This window comes from Lissotriton helveticus, chromosome 8 (genome assembly GCF_964261635.1).
Source record: "Lissotriton helveticus chromosome 8, aLisHel1.1, whole genome shotgun sequence".
NCBI classification, from domain to species: Eukaryota; Metazoa; Chordata; class Amphibia; order Caudata; family Salamandridae; genus Lissotriton; species Lissotriton helveticus.
The window spans coordinates 1045248710-1045271516 of NC_136069.1; the positions used below are offsets into that span (position 1 = coordinate 1045248710).

General features: G+C 42.9%; 1 protein-coding gene across 1 annotated transcript in view; it reads left to right on the plus strand.

The window, feature by feature from the left end:
- The first annotated feature begins 3454 nt into the window (after nt 1-3454).
- C8H3orf38 (chromosome 8 C3orf38 homolog) overlaps nt 3455-22807 on the plus strand; it is a 55020-nt gene continuing 35667 nt past the window's right edge. Inside the window, exon 1 of the mRNA XM_078657909.1 lies at nt 3455-3788. Within this exon, the coding sequence (XP_078514035.1) occupies nt 3662-3788 (127 nt within the window). The 5' untranslated portion in view covers nt 3455-3661. The remainder of the gene's footprint in view (nt 3789-22807) is intronic.

Sequence of the window (22807 nt, forward strand, 5' to 3'; positions counted from 1 at the left end):
CACAGGGGGGCAGTATTACATACAAATCGAAAATATATTTACTGTTGCCATCTAAGCTAGATACAGCTACAATTGAAGCACACCCCTTCAGCTGACGTTTTTTTTTTTTTTTTTTTTTTTTTTTTTTTTTTGCTCTCTGATGAGCTCTCTGCAGTGTTTTGGGAAGTGCCTTGTTACGGTTTGAAAGCCCAGGGGAGGGGGGCCCCCTCCCAGGGCCTCATAGCACTGGATCGAGCTGGAAGGTCATGGTGTGGGGGCCCCCTTCCCTGGGCCTTGTAGCCTTCTATGTCTGTTTCAGAAAGCGCAGAAAGAGTGTAAGTTTTAAGCAGGACTCATTCATATATTGGTGATACATTCAGCAAGTCAGTGAAGGTGGCAATGTATGCCTCCAATGAGCCTGTCCTGGACTACAAAATTGTTATCTTTGTAATGTGGGCATTGTAGCCATCGGTGGCTATTGGGCAGGAAGCAGAGACGTGAAAATGTAAGTGAAGCAAAATCAATTGCAGTGGAAACCACGTTCATAAATTACTAGTAGAACAGCACCTTGCCGTTTAAGTATAGTGGACCTTTTAAACAAGCATTTGCAATGCAATAAGTCTCGCATTAGGAAAGTTTGAGCTATTGGTCTTGTAAATGACAATTTTATTATTTATGTGTTGGTTTTGAAAATAGCTAAATTAATAGATTTGTCATTTACAATGCCAATAGTTATAACTTTAGCAAATGTGACACCTATAGCATTTGTAATGCAACATATTTTGTATTTACGTGACTTAGATGTATTGATATTACAAATAACAATGGCTTTTAATTTTTTTAATTAATTAATACTTAAATAAAAGTGATTGTAATTTATAATGGCAATAGCTTAAACTTTTGTAAAGAACTTTTGTGAAGATTATGTTCAGTGTATTTTATTGTGAAGAAAATCCAAGAACAGAAGTGAAATATTAACATCGTTTTGTGACATTTGTAATAAAGCTTGAAACATTGAGAGAATATATTTGAACCAGTTGTTGTTGAATGGTTGCACAGATTGATGCTGTGATGGCGCGGAGTGATGTTGTGGTGGCGACGAGTGATGCTGTGGCTTTCAGTGATGCTATGGTGGCGCATAGTGATGTTGTGGTGCCCCTGAGTGATGCTGTGGTAGCCCTGAGTGATGCTGTGGAGGCCGTGAGTGATGCTGTGGAGGCGCTGAGTGATGCTGTGGAGGCGCTGAGTGATGCTGTGGAGGCCCTGAGTGATGCTGTGGAGGCCCTGAGTGATGCTGTGGAGGCCCTGAGTGATGCTGTGGAGGCCCTGAGTGATGCTGTGGTGGCGCATAATGATGCTGTGGTAGCGCATAGTGATGCTGTGGTGTTCCAGAGTGATGCTGTAGTGTTCCAGAGTGAATCTGTGGTGGTGCTGAGTGATTCTGTGGTGGTGCTGAGTGATGCTGTGGTGTTGCTGAGTGATGCTGTGATGGTGCTGAGTGATGCTGTGGTGGTGCTGAGTGATGCTGTGGTGGTGCTGAGTGGTGCTGTGGTGGTGCTGAGTGGTCCTGTGGTGGTGCTGAGTGATAATGTGGTGGCGCTGAGTGATACTGGGGTGGCGCTGAGTGATGCTGTGGTGGTGCTGAGTGATGCTGGGGTGGCGCTGAGTGATGCTGTGGTGGCGCTGAGTGATGCTGTGGTGGTGCTGAGTGGTGCTGTGGTGGTGCTGAGTGGTGCTGTGGTGGTGCTGAGTGATGCTGTGGTGGTGCTGAGTGGTGCTGTGGTGGTGCTGAGTGATAATGTGGTGGTGCTGAGTGATAATGTGGTGGTGCTGAGTGATGCTGGGGTGGCGCTGAGTGATTCTGTGGTGGTGCTGAGTGGTGCTGTGGTGGTGCTGAGTGACTTCTTGCAGTGATCATTTCGATGGCCATGCTATCACATCTCAACCATATTGCTTCAAAATGCATTTTATCCTCTAGTCCTGAAGTACGGCATAGACCAGAAGATGCTCTTTATGCGTTACTGGCAAGATGTGTCAGTAAATCAGATGCTCGCTCCTGACCTGCGGTTCCTACACGTAAATCGTGCCTAGGCAAGCTAACACTTTTAACCTTCCAAGGTCGGTATATTACACACCCTTACAGATTACGTAATAGTAACGCTCGCCACTGCACAAAAAGTCTGCTCTACATTGCTGTTCACTACCGGTAGGTGAGGTGGCCTCCTCTAGAATTCTCTGCGCTTCAACACTCGCCAGTCCTCTTATAGCTCCTTACTCATCTCAAGCACCTATGACCTAGGATACTAAGATTAAATGTTACTATGTTATGTTACGTCATGATGGTACATTTACATTTACATTTACCTTGACTCTACAACTTGATAGCAAAGCATGCTGTTCCGTCTCACAGTCCTCATACCCCACTACACGATTGCTCCTCTTTCTTCTATACTGTGCCTGTACTTTTTGTTTGAAAAATCTCAATTAAAAAGATGCTGAAGCCCTTTGAGCCCAATGGGCGTCGTGCCTGATCCTGAGTAATCACTGTTGTAGGTGCTGGGCTTCCTGGTGCAAGGTCGGCGATCTTTGGACCAATCTATGTAATTTTCACTTTCAAACTAAAACCAGCAGAATCAAAAAGTTTTAACTTGTCAGCTAGAAGAGCCATGGGCCAGATGTTCAAAGCATTTTTGTGGTTACAAGCGATCTGGTTTGGAGTTTGTGACCTCACTGCATTTTGCAACAAGCATTGTGTTCATTCTCTCAACCTTGTTTGATTGCAATATTTAATTGTATCTACTTTTTATAATTAATTGATATTTGCTCACCTGTTTTCAATCCCCTCTACTTTTTGTCCATGTTACTGATATCCACATTAGTTAGCTTCAGTGATGCCAAATAAGATCAATAGTACTGCGATGTCGCTTTCTGTGATGTCACTTCTTGTGACGCAATATGCATCTAGGGGGGCCTCGCATCTTCCCTTTCGCCCGGGGCCTCAGAAGGCCTAGGACCGGCCCTGTGTGGATTAATGCAAAAGTACCTTCGCCGTCCTCCTCCTCCTCCAAAAAGAAACAAGCATTGGCATAGCCAATAGGTCTCGCTTGTAGGACCTTATAAGTATTTAGTTACAAGGATATTGTGCTGCAAAACAAAATACTTATAAGGTTCCACAAGCGAGACCTATTGGCTATGCCAATGCTTGTTTTTTTTACTGTCTCCCGCTTTCCTCTTCTAAAACGTTGGTATGTCTATACAATAGAATGACGGACCAAATCATACGACAGTATGGAATGACAGGCCATTGCATAGTACGCCACACCACAAGAGACCACAAAAAAAACATTGACAAAAGCCAATAGATCCCGAACAGGCGAGATTTATTTGCTTTGCCAGTGCTTGATTATGTCCTAGCTGTCAGTGTTCTGTTCCATGTATACCAGCTGACCTCCCTCCCCATGCGCATGCGCCACCCACTTGCGCAGTAAGAACTCCGGAACCAAGTTGTATTTGTTGTGATTTCATTCGGAATCAATTGTGACGCATATTTCCATTGGCGGATGAAAGGTCCCAGCCCCGTTATTCTCGCCTATCCATTGGTCGCTCTCGTTCTCTGCCCTTTCGCTTTTGCGGTACTTGCCTCACTCACTTGCTTCCCCTCCTGGGATGGTGTTTTCCAGCCATGGCTAGGCTGAGCCAGACTGAACGGGCGGGCTGCCGGGAGTTGCTGGAGAGTCTGAACCCTGCCGAACTGCGTGCACTGAGCGACACAGTCACGAACCACCTCATCCAGCCGGTTTCCCGCGAAGGTAAGGTGTTTGTGACTTCCATATCCCCCCGTTCCCTTATTTCAGTTCTGTGCCTCCTAGAGAATAATTTGTTAGCGTCTTTTCCCGAAAAATGTTAATGTAGAAAGTTTGTTACTGTGCTTTTAAATGTGGAAATTTTTCTAGCTTTGAATCTTGGATCGCTTCTGTGAAAAAGAAGACTCGATGTGATAAGTCTTTTACGTACTCACTCGGAGTCGCGCTCTTACTTGAGGCGATTGGTCTTCCCATTTTGCTTTGTTTATCGCCCTTTCTCCTGGCACCTTTCCACTTAAACGTCTAGATAGTCCAGTGAATCCCTCTTAGTAAAGACAAAAATGTCTAAAAAATGTAACGTGTGTCCCAATTCTCACCGTGAAGGTTGGCAAAAATAACAGTACAGTCCGAAGTAAAAACAGATAACTTGTCAAGAACGTCCCTTTGATCTCTGTTTCTCTGAAAACGAGTTTATAAATTGGAGCAGTTTAGTAACCTTGTTCGTGCCAGTATATGCAGCTCCATAACGTGTATTATTTTTAATAATGGTGTCAATGAATGCGCTTGTTATTAGTTTCTGTTTTCCAACTCCTCACTTTAGTTTCAGTTCTTGGGTGTGACGCACAGTTTCTTCACCTTAATAACTCAATGATTGGGCATCCTGTCAAGTTAACCTTTTAGTGGTTGCAGTGGTGTCTTTAGGTGCCTCTTCTCACTATCCCGATCATCAGTTTTCTGCCAGACTACTAGTTCATTTAATGCACTGTTATTTTTTAACTGTGGTGGCTGAGGTTCCTAGTTTCTACCCCTTTTGACACATGTTGTACTGCAGCCCTACCCATGAACCTTTAGTGTGTAATTTCGTATGCAGTTGGCTGCCATGTAGATGCTATTTGATTTGCTCATGATGCCATTTTTGCTGCAGGCTTTAATTCTGGATTTTGGTGGTAATGATTTTTTTTTTTGTGAATTTACGCAAGCACCAGCCTTTCTGTAGCAGCCTTTTTGCAATATCTTCTCAACTCTGGTAGGTGGGACCATCTGACTCTTTCTTTCCGTGGTAACTCTTGCAATAGCTTATCTCCTCTGGTAGGTGGCACATTCTGCCTCTGTCGTGACCCCATCCTGCCCATGAATATGATGACAAGGAACCCCTATAAAGGTTCCAAGTATGTGCCCTGACATCGGTTCTTCGTCTTCTGAAGACACAGATGTGGAGCTTCGCTCCTACTGATTTATTTTATATTTTTTCTTCACCAAAACGGCTCAGATTGGATTTTGCATGTGCATGTATGTCGTACTTGAAAGCAAGAGCGTTCGCGCTGTGCAAGCATATTGGAAGCAAATGTTGGCTGCGGACCCTCATGAAGTCTGTTTAGGGTATGTCTCGGATCCTAGCATGACTTCAACAGATGAACCCTGATACATCTTAAGGCAAGTTGTATGATGTGGATCCTAAAATTGGGGTCCTTTTCGTCGAGGTTGCCCTCGTTAGGTACATCCAAGCAGAAGTCGAAAAATATGTTCAAGTTGAAGAAACAGCACAGCAGACTTCCATTGATGTCCAGTCACTTGATTCTGGGAGAGATCAGAGTGGGCACATGTGACTCAGACCTCGGCATCTAACTTGGACCCTGTGCCGAATCTGGAGGCAATGTACCCTGCATTCTCAGTACCTTCATCTACTCTTCAACAAATGGAGGCCTTCAAGGATGCCCTGCTGCAAATATTTCAAATAGTTCTTGGTCCCTCTGGCATGCCTGCCATCCCCTCGGATATGTTAAAGGAGGTGGAGTGGGGCACAGTCATGCTTCCACCAGCAGGGCCTCTCTGTGCTGACTGCCCACAGCTGAAGCCAGCCTGCTCTCCTACCAGCATCATGCCTCCTGGCTTCTGTGCTTAATTCTCCTGCCCCTGTTGGGCCAGTTCTGGATATGTCTGCACCCTTGTCTCGGATCTAGAATCATCCTCTGCAAAGGCTCGTCCAACGTCGAGACACACTATCACCAAAGCAAACACTGAAGCTGATGAGGGCTCTCCTCCAGTCTTTCTTCAAAGGCAGCTGTACTGCTAAAGGAAGGGGGAAATTTCCCTGTAAAATATTTAGATGCCATTCAAGGCCTCCAACATGTTTTTTTATAATGAGGAGGCAGCTAATGGGTTTCCTCCCGACTCTAACATTTCTGGATTTTACTTTGGCCTTCAGAATACCAGTGGCTTGGCTAACTCTCGAGAATGCCCTGGATTCATCCTCTGGCCACCTTAAAGACCAGAACTGTTCTCTGCTTCAGCAGTGGGTTGCCCTACCACAACGCATCATAAACCAACACTGGGCGACCTCATTTCTTGACTTCACACCTGACTCCAGAGAACCTTGTGTTGCAGGCCTCCATGAGTTGGGTGATTTACCCCCCTCGCCGCCCAAAAAAGTACTAATATTCTAGTTTAATTGAGGTGTTGGCCCTGGGATTGGAGGGCACAGACACAATTTAGCTAATCAATACTAACTGGGTTGGAGAAGGCTATGTGACCCTGTGGTGGGTGTTAAGTAAATTGAACATAGACAGGAAACAGGTGATGGTATTCTTTTCTTCTTTAATCCACACGGATGAACATATAAAGATACAAGTTGAATCCAGCTTCTGAATGCCTCCAACCGCTGCCCTTGCATATCCCCCCTTCAATCCGAATACAAACAACCCACAAGCTGGCCATCCAGCCACACACACTGCACACAGTAAGTTTAAATGATCACATGCACACAGGACACGAGTGCAGAAAACCAAGCACTCATGTCACTGTGTGCGCAAGGGGCATTAGAAACCAAACAACAAGAGTGCGGGAGCGCACTCGACTACGTTCAATCATATGTTATAGACACAGTAGGAGCTCTCGCTGTATAGCAACCGATAAGTAACCAGAAAGTCTACTGGTGACCTGTAGACAGAATTCTGCCATAAGAGACCGTTTATGCAGATGTACAATTAAAAAAATAAATATTTAAAATACTAGACTTCTTGTAATACCAGCTAGTCCACAGTTTGTAACTTCTTCTACACTGGATGTAGTAACCCCACTGGTTCAGCTCATATAAAAAGTACACATTCTGTTCCCGAAGGAAAATGTTGTTTGGTTTGCCATTATTCACTGTGATGCCATAACAATGTTTCAGTATCTCACAAATTCGCAGTTTTAACGGGATAGATCACAAATCATTATACATTAACAATTTGAATGATGCTGATTGCAGTGCTCCCTGACCTTGTTCTGACTAATGTGATTGTGTTTTTTATATTCCCTGATTGGGAAAGATGACACTTAAAACGGCATGTGTTCCATTCAAATACCCACATCCAGCAGTCTGATTGCTGACGATAAAGCGCAGCAAGTAGAGTGAGGCCTTTTCTTTGTATTGTGGGGCAGTCAGTAGTTGCTATGGCATATCTTGCACTGCATAATGATTCTCCTCTTTTTTGAATTACCATACTTAACCAGATGAGGTGAAGTGGGTTAGTTATCTGAAATAGTAAAGATCAGAAATTGAGGTCTGTGAGGCTTTAAAATAGTAGGCAAAATTCTCTATGGGGCAGGCTTAATTGAAGACTAGAGAGTAGCAAACTGTCCCTTTGAAATATTATCTATCTAGAGGGTTGGAAGGATAGGTGGATAAGATATCATTCTTAAAAGGTATTAATAAAGCTCTAGAAATGCTTACGCCTAAGATGTGTACAATAATGAGTAGTTTCAATGTATTAGATAATACTTATTAATATCTAATGCCTGAAGCAAAGTTCGTGTGTTTTGCGCCGAGTCTAGAAAATAATCCTGTATTTTAACGTACAGACGTTCATTGGAAACAAAGCTAAAAGGGTAGTGCTATCCATTGTACTGGCTCCACTCCACTCCAATCCAGATGCAAATAATTTCAAATTCAATGTTGGATAAGTACCCTAGGTCTGAAGAGGAGACAAGAGCTTCAAAACAAGTTACTTCTGGATTGGACTCCTGTCAACTTGTTTGTATGCTTTGTAAATGGGTTCTGATTCTATTGCTGTGTGGGGATTCCGGGAGAAGCAGTTGAAGGAGACTGGATTACTGGACAGACCATGATTGCTCTGCTCTTTACCTTGGCAATAAAGTAGTTGCACAGCAACTTCTTTGGAGTACTTACTACACCTGTGATCTACGAATATTTAAGTGGATGTTTATGAGTATTAATTTGGCCATGCAATGTATTTCAAAATAAGCCCTGTTTGCATCTATTTTTACTGTGGGTTTGGGTGACTTTCATCTTGGAGCCCACGATAACCACCTACGGGTGCCCCAAGGATCATCTATCAGCCCTACACTGTTCAACATCTACATGGCCCCTCTTGCTCCCATCGTCAGATCACACGGACTCAACATTGTATCAGACGCAGACAACACGCAACTCATCCTCTCACTATCCAACGAACCCAACATCTCGCAACACAACTTCCGGGAAGGAATGGCATCAGTTGCCAGATGGATGAAGAATAGCTGCCTACACCTGAACACAGACAAATGCAAAGTCCTCATCATAGGCCCACATCCCGATACCTGGAGCGACACCTGGTGGCCCCCAGCTCTTGGGAAACCACCCCCACCCAAAGAACACGCACTCGACCTCGGAATCATCCTGGACTCCGAACTCAGAATGCATCGCCAGATCAACGCCGTCACCTCCTCCTACTTCCACACCCTCCACCTCTGACGTAAAACTCTCAACTGGATCCCCCTCGAACACAGGATAGCCGTCACCCACACCCTCATCAGCATCAGACAGGACTACGGCAACACACTCTATGCTGGGATCAAAAAGAACCTCACCCCAGACTCCAAATCATCCAGAACGCCGCTGCCAGACCTGTCCTAAACCTACAGCGCCACTGCCACATCACCCAACACCTGCGGGCACTACACTGGCTCCCCATCGAGAAGAGAATCACCTTCAAGCTTCTCACCCACGTTTACAAAGCCCTCCACAACACCGGCCTGCCTCATGAACCATCGCCTCGCGTTGCACACACCCCAAAGATCCCTCCGCTCAGCCCAGCTCACTCTCGCAACAGTACCACGCATCAAGAAGACCAGAACAGAAGGACGCTCCTTCACCTACTTCGCGGCTAAGGCTAATCACTCCCTCCCTCTCCACCTCTGCCAGACACCAACTCTGTCCAAGTTCCTTAAAGACCTCCAGACCTGGCTTTTTGATAAATCACCATGAGCGCCCGGCCTGCTCACACCTGATAGGACAGGGATCTCCCTTCCCCCCCCAAGCACAGAGGAGCAGCTTCTTGATACCCTTTCGGGAGAGTAGCTGAGCTTTACCAACCCTAATTGATTGCCTCCAAGGGTAAGAATGTCATTTTATTTAGTTCCTTATTTGACACTGCCTTGCTTCCTGAGCTTTGGAAAGAAAGGGGACTATCCACGACGTGCGATTGGTGAAGGTGGTTATTTGAGATAGCGTTATGTGTAGAAATTTGTAATGCTTTCCAAGCCCTGATACCATTTTTGCATATGGTGAGGTAAGGTTTGGAAACGGATAGGTGATACTTAATTTTTAGCTGGAAATTTTATGTATTGACCAGACAAAAGAAACGGGCTGAATTACGTGCAGCATTAACCTTATTTTCTTTAAGTGGCTGTGTTACCAAAACAAAAAATGTTTTACATCATTAAAAGTAAAAAATTAACCAAAAAGTTTTTCTAGGGGTGCCCTTTGGAGTCACTGGTCTAACTGGGACCTTGTCTTTTATTGTTTGATCCTGACCATGATTTTCAGCGTTGAGCTCTCTACAACAGGGAGGGTGACGAAATCATTCCAATTGTTCCGGAATTGGAATAACATCCTCCAGATGAACAGCTCCCATGCCAAAGTTATGATGGCCAACTGCCCCCATGTCCTTTAGGGGTGAAATAAAGACGCTACAGGCACTCAGCAGGAATGGGATGAGTCACATATGGTGTATTAAAGTAAAAGTACCTTCAAGGGATTTAGTTAGCGATCTTTTAGAATTAATTATAATTTTCAGTTGAAAACCCAAATAGATGACGGTCTGTTCTCATTAATAGATTTCGATAGTTTATATCCTTACTTCTTATTTGAGTGAATTGTGCTAATAGTCACAACAAACAACCTAAATTGTCCTCTAAGACAGCATGAAGATTAAAAATCAAAACAAAACAAAAACGGGTGTATATAGAAAAATTATTTTATGTATTTTCAAATCGGGTACTAAAAAGTATATAAACAATGTTACAAGAAGCCGACAATACAGATTCAAAGCAACTTCACTGTAACAATTGTATACGCTTTTCTTCTTTGTTGCAATAAATACAGAGTAATGGAAGAAAAAGCGTTGGTCGGCGTTTCGGTCTCTAGAAATTGATTGACGAGACCATCTTCAGGACTAAACGATAATACACTGGTTGACCTCTTTATAGTAAGCAGAGTACTTGTTATTTAAGGCAACCTGTGAACGATGACTCCCAACAGTCAGTAGAATTTCAGAACAAATCCTAAATCTTACGAATGACGTTAATCGGTACCGGAGCGTATGAATGTCGCTCTCCTCAGACAAAAATTGAGCCTAGCGGTCTAAGTAACGTTATGGCAGCACATCTTATTTTTCCTAAATAGCACGGATGGTCTGTGGACCTCTCTTGTGAAATATAACTTCGTGGCCTGGAGCAGCAAAATTGCGTTTTTCTATTGAAAATTATAATGAATTCTAAAAGATCGCTAACTAAATCCCTTGAAGGTACTTTTGCTCTACTACTTTATTTTGGCCCGAACCCTCAAGGGTACATTGGGTTGCCCATTTCTTTACATTACATATGGTGTATGTCAACCATTTTCGATTACTATTTGACCATAAGTATCTCTGAGGTTGTTACTGATGCAATCCTGTCATCTGCAACACTGATATACTGCAGTAGCATCTGGCCACATTACAGACATTTACAGAACTTTGTTTGCACGGTACAATCAGCCAGCTTTACACCTTCGGTACATAGCAACATACATATTAAACATATTCAAGCATAGAACCCTTCATAAAACCAGATGTGCCTAGCAGCGGAGCCCACACTTTAAGTGCATCTGCCAGGAAGAATGTCTTTTTAGCAGAGTGTTTAAAACCTTAGGGTTTGGCACCTCCATTCTCACAAGAAATAGGATATTGACGCAGTGTATAAAGGTTTTGTAGTCCTGATGAAGTTGCAAAAAGCTAACAGATGCTTGAGATCAGTGTGATCAGTCGTGTTTGACACACACTATTTTCCTCCTTTATTCTCTTTTGTTTGGCTCCACCAGAGAAACTAAGATCTAAAACTGTGCCAACACAATGGTTATGAACTTAGGCAAACAAATAGGATATGTTACTGAGTCACACATTTTAGGACCTTGGCATTGCACTTACTGAAAGCTACATCAAATAGACCGGTGAAAACATGGGGATCTGTAAAGGTTGACTATAGTTGTGTAAATTGAAGCAACAAAATCCTTTCTGAGTACCAGTATTTTACCATTCTAAAACATGGCTTGAAGGTGGAGCCTTGTCCAGATAAAGATAGCCCCCTTCAACAGAAATTCTCTTAGACTGCCCTGTAAGCAATTAATTTTTTGCCATACCCATTTCCCATCCACTTCCTAGGTTGGGTGACTGTCTGTCATCATTCCCTGGGGCGCAGATGGACCCAATAATCATGCGGCAAAGGGACTCATGAGCTGTCAGAAGCAAGTGTATAAACCCTGCGGCAAAATGCATCCAGCAGCTGCGCTTTCAAGGGACCGGGGAGCACTGAGAGAAAACCTATTGTTTCTAACTTACCACATGCAGGTTAGACCGGCCGCAGGATGACCTCTTGGAGGTGCTGGTGCTACTTTCTCTTCACAAAGCCTGAAGTAGTCTTCAACCCAGCCCTAGAACACCTTTACCGCTGAATGGGGTTGTGATGCACCAGGAAACCTGAAGGGCCCCACTCATTTTTTCCAGAGCCAGATTGCCCCCCACAGACTCACCGCCTTTCATCATACCAGTTATTGTTGGTTTCCTGCACCGCAGCAATCAAAATAGTTGCAGGCTAAGGGGATAAACCCTGATTCATAGAATTTGACCTTGTATCTCATACTCCCCATAATAGCCGACATCTTAGATTGGGGTAGACCCCATAACGATGATTGATCAACCATTATCAACCCACAGAGCCACTGCCTTGATATGACTGCGCTTTAAATCGCAATTCCTATACACTCACTTAACCTTTTGGGACATTGCATTATTTGTGGTGATCTGTATGTTTACATCTCACACACATACTTGAATCCTCCTAATTGAGCAGACCATGAGGGGTGGACAGTCTTTACCACTATAATGTTACTTAACATATCAGTGTCTTAAGTCGGCTAGACAGCTGCTTTTTTTAAGTATCTGTGAAACAAAGCAAACTAAAGGGGTCAACACCAACTACGCCTGTAGAGAAATCAGTCCCTTCCTTTGACACACTACTGAAAACAACCCCAATCACTCTGGGTTTCTTGGACATAACATCAATAAAAACTGCCATGGAACTAAAGCCTATCCTCTTTGAAATGTCCAAAATACATGACCGTAAAGAGAGCTCAGAACAGAGAATTCGACCACTAGACCAGAAAATATTAGATATGCCTGATTGGGTGGGGTAGGTATGGCACCTCCAGAAGAAAGTTAAAGATTTGGAAGCTTGTAGTCGCTGTAACAATATTCATATTTACGGCATACCAGAAGAGGAAGGTGATGCTATGTGCCACTGCCTACTAACATTTCTACAGCAATTATTTAATGCGCCCTTCCAACCCTTATAGGAAATTCAAAAGTCACCCTCCACTGACAAACTAGATATCATAGCAGCCCTACCTCTAGACCTATTATCATGTGCCTCTTGCAATACCAGCATGCAAAGCTTATCCTTCAAGAGGCTAAATGTCATGGCCTGTATAACTACAAGGGAGCCAGAATCCCTTTTGCAGCAGACTTTTCACCAAAAACAAATATCTTACAGAAAAAGTTTCTTGAAATGAGAACTATGCTGAAACAGAAGGGCATGAGATACGGCCTTCACCCAGCAATGATGATCCTCACCACAGAAGGCAAAGCAAGGTGAGGGGAATTTTCACATCCTCAAAGCCGAAACGTATCTAGAATCAGTAGCCTCAACAGAGATGGATATAACCACTTCCCTCGTCCACCCTAATGTCTCCAGAAAAAGACCACCTCACTGTCTCTATGGAACCAAGTACTAGACAAACTTGTAGAATCAAAGACCCAAAAGACCCAACACTAAAACACTGGGATGAATCTATTTTGCCTTCAATCCGTAATGGAGATCATCTACCATATCCGACTACTTGATTATAGCTCCCTCACATACCACATGACATATATATTATAAACAGAAAGGGTAGGTGACAATATCCCACTGAAGGATACTCACTTATATAAAGACTAATAGAGAGATACTGATCTCTTTGCACACTCTCTATTCTGATTACTTAAACCAGACCACCTTGAACCAAAATGACCACGCACTCCACAACCTCCTTAAGACCCGAATGTTAACAGGGTGACCAATTATGCCTACTGGAAAAATATTCTAGCCTATGTACACTTCCAGAAGCCTGACCTTGCCTTAAACCAAGAGACCCACCTATCCCAGATGGAGACCGATAGGCTGGGAAGAGAATGGTGACATTCAGGAACCTGCTACAGCACTGCCCACCCAGAGTCTTCTTCAACAGGGGGTCACTGATACCACCTATTAGAAAAAACGCAATACTCCTTTGTTTAACACCTTTCAGTTCACACTATATGGCCATACATTCACAATAGGCTCCATCTATGCACAAAGAGCGCAAAATTCAAGTTCTTCACACAACTGAGCAGAACCCTTATTGAACTTGTAACATCCACAATGGTCCTTGGAGGTGATTGGAACCTTACTAATGATCCAGTCCTGGACCTCTGAGACTAGAACCTCAGAATATCGAGAGATCTCTTACAAGATTAAATGGCAGACTGTGCTTTAGCAGAGCCATGGAGGCTGCACCATATTACTGCAGGAGAATATACATTCTGGTTATGGCCCATGGTACATAAACAAGGAAATACTACCTCCTGATACACAGTGCATTCTTGCCTAACATTCTGAACTGTTGAATTGGAGATCGTTATATTTTTTTAGACAGTGAGCCTATCTACCTGCATCTAAACTTTCAACTCTGCTGCCCCATTGATAGAATATGGCAAAAGAAAGTACCCCAATATCAGCTTCTACGGAAACAAAAAAGAGTTAATGTTGCATTTCGAAGACTACTGTACTTTAAACAAATATTTGGTTGACTCCACACAGACATTATGGACCATCTTCAAATCTTATATCAAGGGCCTCATAATTCAAGACCAAGCCAGATTACTTGTGTAGTACAGAAGTTCATAAACAAACCATATTGGTGCAGGGAATAATAGACCTACATAAACCATATATGACAAATCCTATAAACCCCAATCTTCAACTTGTGACCCAGAAAAAGATAGGAATTCAATACTTTTTTGTCGGCTAATAAGCAAACACTATGAACATAGCCAAAAAGCAGGCAGGCCTTTGGCTGGCAACTTAAACAAAGAGTCCCAAACAGCCAGGCCTGCATTTTAGAGTAGTTGAGGCAATCTGCGAAGTAATCCACATGGCATCAGTGTAGAATGTACATCCTATTATCAAAGGGTTGTTTTATGTACCAACTACTGATCCCAGCTCTGGGAACTGAACTCCAACAGCTACTTAATGGGGATATCACATATGAATACATTGGGGCTGTCATCAAGGATCTGCCCACACGTAAAACTCCTGGGGTAGATGGTTTCCCTATAATTTTTTTAAAAATTGCAGCTGAACAGCCAATCCACCTGTTAGGGAAACTGCTTTTAGAAGCCACAACGCAAAATGGCTCTGAAGTCAGAATTTTTGATAGCGGTATTCGCGCTGGTCCCCAAACCTGAAAGCAACCTTTACTTTGCGGCAACCACAGAGCAATATCACTAGTTAATAAAGGGATCAAAATTCTATCTAAAGTATTGGCAAACAGTTTTAAAAAGGTGATACTGTACCTTGTCTGTGAGCGTCAAGTAGGATTAGTCTGTGATCTTTGTTCGTGGAATCATCTCAGAACTCTCATGCACCTGCTTTGGTGCTCCAGGCAGGTAAATGAGACAAGAGTGGCCTACTCCCTCAATGCGGGAAAAGCTTTCAATCGGGTATAGTGGGGTATATGTTCAGAACATTGAATGGACCAGGCCACCGATTTATAAACATGGTAAATAAAATCTACATAGAGCCCATAGCAGCAATAGAATTATTTTTCAGAGTTTTGTAATTGGCAGGAGAAGCCAACAAGTATGCCTCTTGCCCCCACTGCTCATTCTGCTTGTCCTAGATCTCCTGGTAATCACTATTCATAATGCTGATTCCATTAAGTGGATATAGTTCGTGGCTGGAAACCATGTAATCGTGGTAAACACCTACCATTTATTGCTTACTCTTTCCTCTCCTCCATCATCAATAAAGAGCCCCATGGAAATTATCACCCCCTTTTCTTCATTCACTGGCGATAAAATCAACCTTGATTACGGTTTCTGAACAATCATTACAGCCAATTTGTCGGCACTAACTGAACAAATGCAACGTGACTTTCTAAAATGGGTTGTGCTACAGTTGACACTGTGGGGCAAAGTACAGATGTTGAAAATGGTGGTGGCCCCCCACTATGTGATGGGCATGTTGCCAATTGCCTTCCCATATCAACTGCTCAAAAAGACTGTGTTACTCATTAAAGCATATAGCTGGCAAAATAAAAAAGTCCTAGACTGGCTAACCACAAGTATATGTGGATACAAGTTTGACTTTCAAACATAACCACATACTACTATGCACAACAGCTATCACATCTTGCATTTCACATTTGCAAAGATCTCAATACACCGGACTGGCTAATTATTGAAAATTATGCCAGAAAAATCAACTCCGCTGTCAAGATAATCTTTCATCAGAACACGCCTGACTAGACACTATACAACCCTATCATATCCAACACACTCCAAGTGTATACTACAGTCTAAAAAAAACTGGCTCAAGGCAGCCTTTTCCCACTCCCATGTGCCTCTCTGAAGCAATGCAGAGATACCGCTGGATTGGACCATGTTGGCAAAACAAGGTATACACCAGCTAGCTCTAGTTTTTTTCCAGTACCACAATGAGGGTATTCCAAGAACTATATGAAGAATACCGTTTAAACTCCAGTTATCTTCAGAATTACTAATAAGGAGCTGCCTACATGCTTTGGTCAGATGGAAGAAAAATTAAATGGGAGGTTCAACAGTTCGTGTCTACCTATTGAGGTGGGGTAACTATAAGAAACTAATTTCTGGACTCTATGGAGTGCTAATAGACCATATATTCCCTAAACCTACAGCCAAAGTCCCTCAGCAGTGGTGGACTCCGACTGGACGGAACTACTAGTCACTCATGATCTGGGAAGCGAGGCTGAAATTAATCTATTTCAAGATTTTACACAAGTGACATGGATCCTCTCAAACTGTGTATAGCAAAGCTGGCAGTCGATACCACCCTCTGGAGGTTTAAGTAGCAATAAGGTCTTGGAAACACACAAGCTTTGGATCCAAGTGTGAGGATAACTGGCAAAAGTACTAACTTTAACACCTTCCATAGAGTTGTCCATTCTTTATTACTTCTCTGACATACTGGAAGTTACTCATCACAATAAGCACTGGCTAGATGCAGCTCTGGCACAAATGTGCATCTTCCTAAGATTTAAAAATAACTACAGCCCCCACTCTAAAAGATTGGAGTGAAGCAATGGTGACTATGGCCTCACACAAGAGACTTCTCTATAAACTGAATGATCAGCTCCATGTATTTGAAGGGTTTTAGGGGCCATTTTGTCCTGAGACCAGCTAACAATTGTAAGTGTGTTATACTTCCATATGACTGCCACCCTTCCCTCTCCCCTTTTTTTCCCAGTTGTGTAACAGGGCGGTCCATAGCACATTACAAGGTATCACATTATGTGATTTTGGTTTACTGAGGCCTTTTGGATGTTTCCTATATTGTTTTTAGGAAGAGAAGCAAAGTAAAGCAAATTATTGTGAGCATTTACTTGTGATGAAAAACAAAAGTAAAAAGCCAGTGTGTACAGTTTATAAATTTACTATTTTTACTGTAATACTCTGTATTTCGTGTACTAAAATCAAAATAAATATATAGAAAACACAACTTAAAATTAGCATGAACCAAAAGGCCATGGCATTAAAATACAGTGCTAAACTCACAAAATGAACTCCATATGAAGTTTGGCTTGATCAATGCATATTCAATTCCAGGTCCAGCAATGGCCTATGGTTATGGGCCACTGGGTTCCTTTGGGTCTAAAGGAATGTAGCCCACCAGAGATTTTAACAGAGACCCTCTTGTCTTGGTAAAGGCTGAATAATCCCAAATGTATAGTAGCTATTTAAATTATCATGTAATTCTGTGACATTTACAATATGTTCTAATAAATAAATGCAAAAAACAAAACGGCCAAAATTTCAATTGCTCCCTGTAACTTTTAAATGCTGCTGCATTGATTTGTGTATAATAACTCTGGGTATCTTTTAACTCTGCATTTATTTTCTGTTAATCTATTTTTGTTTTTTGATATTGTATATCATAATCATGTTATCAAAATATAAAAACTTCATTTAAATTTCGGTTTTCCATACTCTCAGTTGCATCTTGCTGAACACTTTAATTTCTTATCAAGACATGTAAATAAGATGTCCCAATTCTCCCTGAATTGTTGAAGGTGAGATGTAGGACTTAGTTGTTAGTCCGAGTAAGGTATCCACTTTGATATTGACCTCTGTTGTTTGTAATGGTTGTTAATATTGATAAAAATATTGCAGGGATTTTGAAATATCTTTCCACTAAATAATTATCTATAGGTTGACTAGAACGTATTGCCCTTGTTCCTGAGTAAGAGCTTCTAGGATGTACCAGTGTAAACCCCAAATTAAAAATCCCATATGGTTTCTGTTTGAGGTTTTTCCATATACTTGCTGTAAGCCCAGTGGAGTCTGGTCTGACTGTACAGCTAATTTGAGTTTCTAATGAGTTTAGGCTTTCTTATGGCCTGATCATCCTAGCAAGTGTGCTATCAGTGCCCTCCAGAGATGCATACAGATGTATCGCATGCCCTTTTAAAAAATATTTCGTTTGTTTAGTGACAAATGACTGCTGATACCTGTGTAGATAGATTTCATGGCTTTGCACTCAACTGTAATTGGTTCAGTGTCCTCATTTATTAAGAAAAATGATTCCAGTGATATGGTGTATATCAGAAAATTGATTCTGCTAAGAGTTGGTCGTGGGAGCATTCAAAGCTTTGAAACCTGCTGGATATTCACAGAGGTCTACTGATCTGAAATTGTTTTTCATTTCTGTGTGTACTGATGACATCTGATCTGAGAAACTATCATTTAGTCAGTACGAGAATATTGCTGATGTAGGTTCAATAAAAGGTATACTGCCATCTGTTTAAGGGTTGACGCACCATATGATGACTGTTTAATATTGCAGTGCTCATTTTGCAAAGAAATAAGAGCCAGGGCTCTGATCACGAGGCCACCACAGCTTACTTCACCCATTGCCCTGCCATTAAAGTACCCACACAGCTATTAATCATCACACTGCTAAAAGTGTGACATTTCAGGCATTTCGAGGACCCCAAAAGCTATAAGAATGGTTTGGGCAGCAGGTATTCATAGTTTTTTTTAAATGTATTTTGAATTAATAAAACAAAACTACTACTGTTCTGCTTATCTCTAAATCACACAGACTGGGCCATCATATGGCAGCTGTCATAAGTGCCAGTGTTGATAATTGAGTGTCTGTATTGAGCACCAGAACCCACAGGCTCAAAGTACTAGCTGTGCATCATTATTACGCTTCTAACCTGTCCTGTATGTGGCCTGTATGCTTCATTCACTGTTTGTCACACAGGATTGAATATAGAATTAAAATCTCCACACAATTTGAAATGGTGATTTTTCTGAGCATTTTCATTCATAATATTCTGGTAAATTCTGGAATTATCTTTGTTTGGGATCTTAAGTGCTATAACTTTTGCTTATCCTGCTGATATTCGAAAGAATCCATCTTCCATTGACTATGTGGGTCACTCTTGTAAATACTTGTCTTTTAAGCAGCAGATTACAAACCAACCTAGACTCCTATGTGCCGGTTTATTTCTTTGCCTGTTACCACCACGCATCATACAGCATGTCAACCTGTGGGTCTCACAGCGCCTTTACCTCCCCCTGCCCATCCATTCTACCTGCCAGAGTAGGATAAATGTGATGGGGAGGAAAAAGTCATTTTACAGGAACGTACAGCGGTGAGCTAGATCTTGTCTTGAAAGCTAGTATCATTAGAATGAAGAAATACATTATCATTACCTCGAATTATCAAGCAGCAACTTTACTTGTGCTGGGGTCTGACAGAAGTACATTTTTTGTTTAGCAATAATCTTAAATTGTGCGTGTCCCTACACGTTTATAATTACTGTCTTTGCCTTGATAAACTCTTACATAATTTTCAACAATATATTGCGAAATATTGAGGAGCACACAAAACCACCTGCAGTAGTTTGTTGTTTTTCTGTTCTTGCTGCGTTTTTATAGGTTTTCTCTGTCTTGAAATAGGAAGTTGTCACTGGTGACCAGAGCCTGGAAAATAAATAGCAACAGGCTTCCCCTGCAGGTACTCTAAAAAAAATCACATTTCTGTATTGTCTGCTTTCGTGGTACTGGATTTCCTAGTGGACTTTGGAGACCAGTTACGTGATGTGTTGAACCTTGGAGAAATACTGTGCAGTTACTACCTCTATCACCCCAAAGCGATGTTGTGTTGCTTCTTGCATAGACACTGCCTGTAAGTAGCTGAGTGATTGTTGACTGAAGCTACACGCACACCGCACACCACCCACCACCCACCACACACACCCACCTCCTCTTGTTGAAGTGATGTTACTATCGAAGCTAGTGGCTGTGGGTGGTTCTTTAACCACAGCAGTCTCAGTCCATATCATAGCCATTGGTCCCACCTGTGATCTTCAAATAAACAACAGTCACTCGACTATCACTACAACTTTTTACTTGCAACAAACCTAATACTATCGACCCATAACTGTCCAATGAGTGATTGGTGGCAGAGTGGCCTACAGTATTTGAAAACGTCTTCCTTTGTGGCCTATTATTTACATGCAAAGTTATCACTAGGCCCGGGTAGAAAAGATTTTTTTTATTTCTGTGAGATGTTATGGATATCCACAAATTCCACATTTCAGAGCCAAAGAAAGTGTTTTATCAGATTTTTTTGTATAATCTTTTTATTGATTTTAATAAACACAAACAGTTGGCAAATCAGCAGTCAGTGAGATATGGCATGACTATGCACATTTTTTCACAGGGGATACAGAACAGTTACAACAAGCAATATTTTTGATGGATCAAATATTCAAGGTGACAGGGATACATTGTCAAGGGGAGCAGTTGGTGCAACACATATCTCTCCTCTATAGGCATTCCACTTCGCCCAGACTCAAGACCATTTTTGGGGCACCCTCTAGCGAAATAGATTGTTTTCTCATGGAACATGCACCAGTCAATGTTTCGCTTCCATGTTACAACAGTTGGAGGATCCAGTCCTCCCCATAATTGCGCTATGTCTCTTTTGGCCACCTCAGCTCCTAGTGTGACCCATTGCTTCTCCGCCCCTCCCAGATCAGTGGGTTCCCAGACGTTTAAGAGACATCGTTTGGCCTCGGGCGGACAGTTTTATGCAAAACCTCACTCATGATCCCATTTATCCTCCTCCAATACCATTGAATTTTCTCGCACTCCCAAAGAATGTGCATAAATTTGGCCACTTGCCCACAGCCTCGGCCGCGAGATGGGCCGCCCAGGAATATTTCTTAATGTCTGGGAGACTGATGCCTCCATCGTATTATCAGATTTTTAACATCCGCTGAGACAGGAGCAGCATCATGGCATTAGGTTTGTGGAGGCAACGGGGTGTCTCTGCAGAGTGACCAAGGGCTCTTTGAGGCCCCCTCCCACCTTTGAGGGCACTCCAGTGTTTCACAGCATCAATACACTAACACTATGGTCCAGGACTGAGTCACCCGGTCACATCTCTATGCAGTAAGTCAACGTTCCCCCACCCACACTGAGTTTCAGTTCTCATCCCCGTTTTACAAAGCCCTTTTGGGTTATGCTGTACTCTATGCAGAAACCTGACATGGACTAATCGCAGCCTGTAGTTTGGTGGGGAGGAAGCGAGAGAGGCGGAGCACGTCTGTCTGGACACAGCCAAAGGGTAACTTTATTGACTGTGCGATTACTTAAAATCTTTACAGTATAAAACACATAATCATCATCCCCCCCCCCACCCCCCCCCCCCCACCGGAGTGCCCTTCCCCCAGTAAACCCTATGTACTGGCCATACCCCCCGCGTTTGTTGGTCAGAGTTTGTCCAGGACACATCTCCAAAGATTGGGTGCCCTAGCTGTGGTCACAGGCGCCCTTGGCCTCCATATCACTGTAGATTCTAGTAATCAATTTTTTGGGAGAGGAACAATCCCTCCAGGGCTTTCTGTCCTGTATGCTCTCTTGGGAAGGTGTGGTGCAGTGTTTTACAGGCCACTTGGAGGTGATAGTACAGTTAAGTGTACTAAAATCTCTGCAGTTCAATGAAGGTGCTGTCCTGGTACAGGTTGCCCATCTCAGTCAGACCCATCCGGGCTAACTGTCTCCGAGCCCGACTCTCCTGAGTAGGATGGAGCATTGGGCTATGCTCTTGTTGCAGCTTATTAGCATATAGGCAGTCCAGTAGTGCTCGACGAGGTAACCAGTCCTACTCCCAAACCGTGCATCCCACCATGGCTATTGTGCCCCTAGGATGTTTTGGTGGTGCTCATATTGCTGTGGCTAATGGGCATGGAGTTGCAGTATCCGCTTCTACTACTGTGTATGATAGGTACAGTGTGGGGTGAAACCAGTGGTGTGCATGTTGTGCCTGAGCGTAGTAATAAAACGGCTCCAAATCAGGATCGCACAGGCCTCCTTGAAGACAGCGTCTGCACATCCCACGTTAGTCGGGTCAGCAATGTTCACACTCTGTCGAAGAAAGCTGTAGTGAGGCGGAGAGGTATGTTAACAAATAATTAGAGAAATTTGGGATGGACTAGCTATCCTTCCTTCCTGCCACAGATAGTGGCAGTCTGGAATACTCAGGGCCTCTGTCCTCCAGCACACAACGCCATAGTGCTCATGCCATAGCTGGGACAGATCTGCGCTGACGCAAATTTCTAGGTACCCAACCGAATCTCCAGCCCACTCAAGTGGTACTCCGTCTGGAAGTGGCCATTAGCCCCAGTCAAGGAAATGTTAGACATGAACCAGTTAATGTTTATCCCAGTGAATTCGCCAAACTGCAAGGATGTGTGGATTATAGGCACAAGATTATTATCTGACTTACAGACTTATAAAGTCTTGCCGTCTGACTATATGGAGAGTATTAGTATGCGCGCTGTATATAACTAGACTCCTCTTGGCATGGTGTAGCCTCAGGCGGTCTGCCAGAGGTTTCATTGCTATGGCATAAAGGATCAGATAAAATGGCCATCCCTGCATAATACCCTGTTCGCTTCAAATGGGTGAGAACAGTCTATTATCCCAAAGTCTGGCAGTAAGAAGTGTGTATAGGAGTCCCATCTACTGGAGAAAAGTCCGAATGATGCCCAGTTGCTGAAACAACACAAACAGAAAATGCAACTTCAGTGAGTCAAACGCTTTAGTAGCTTTGAGAAACACCTCAGCCCCCGGAAGTTGTGTGTTCAGCTCATT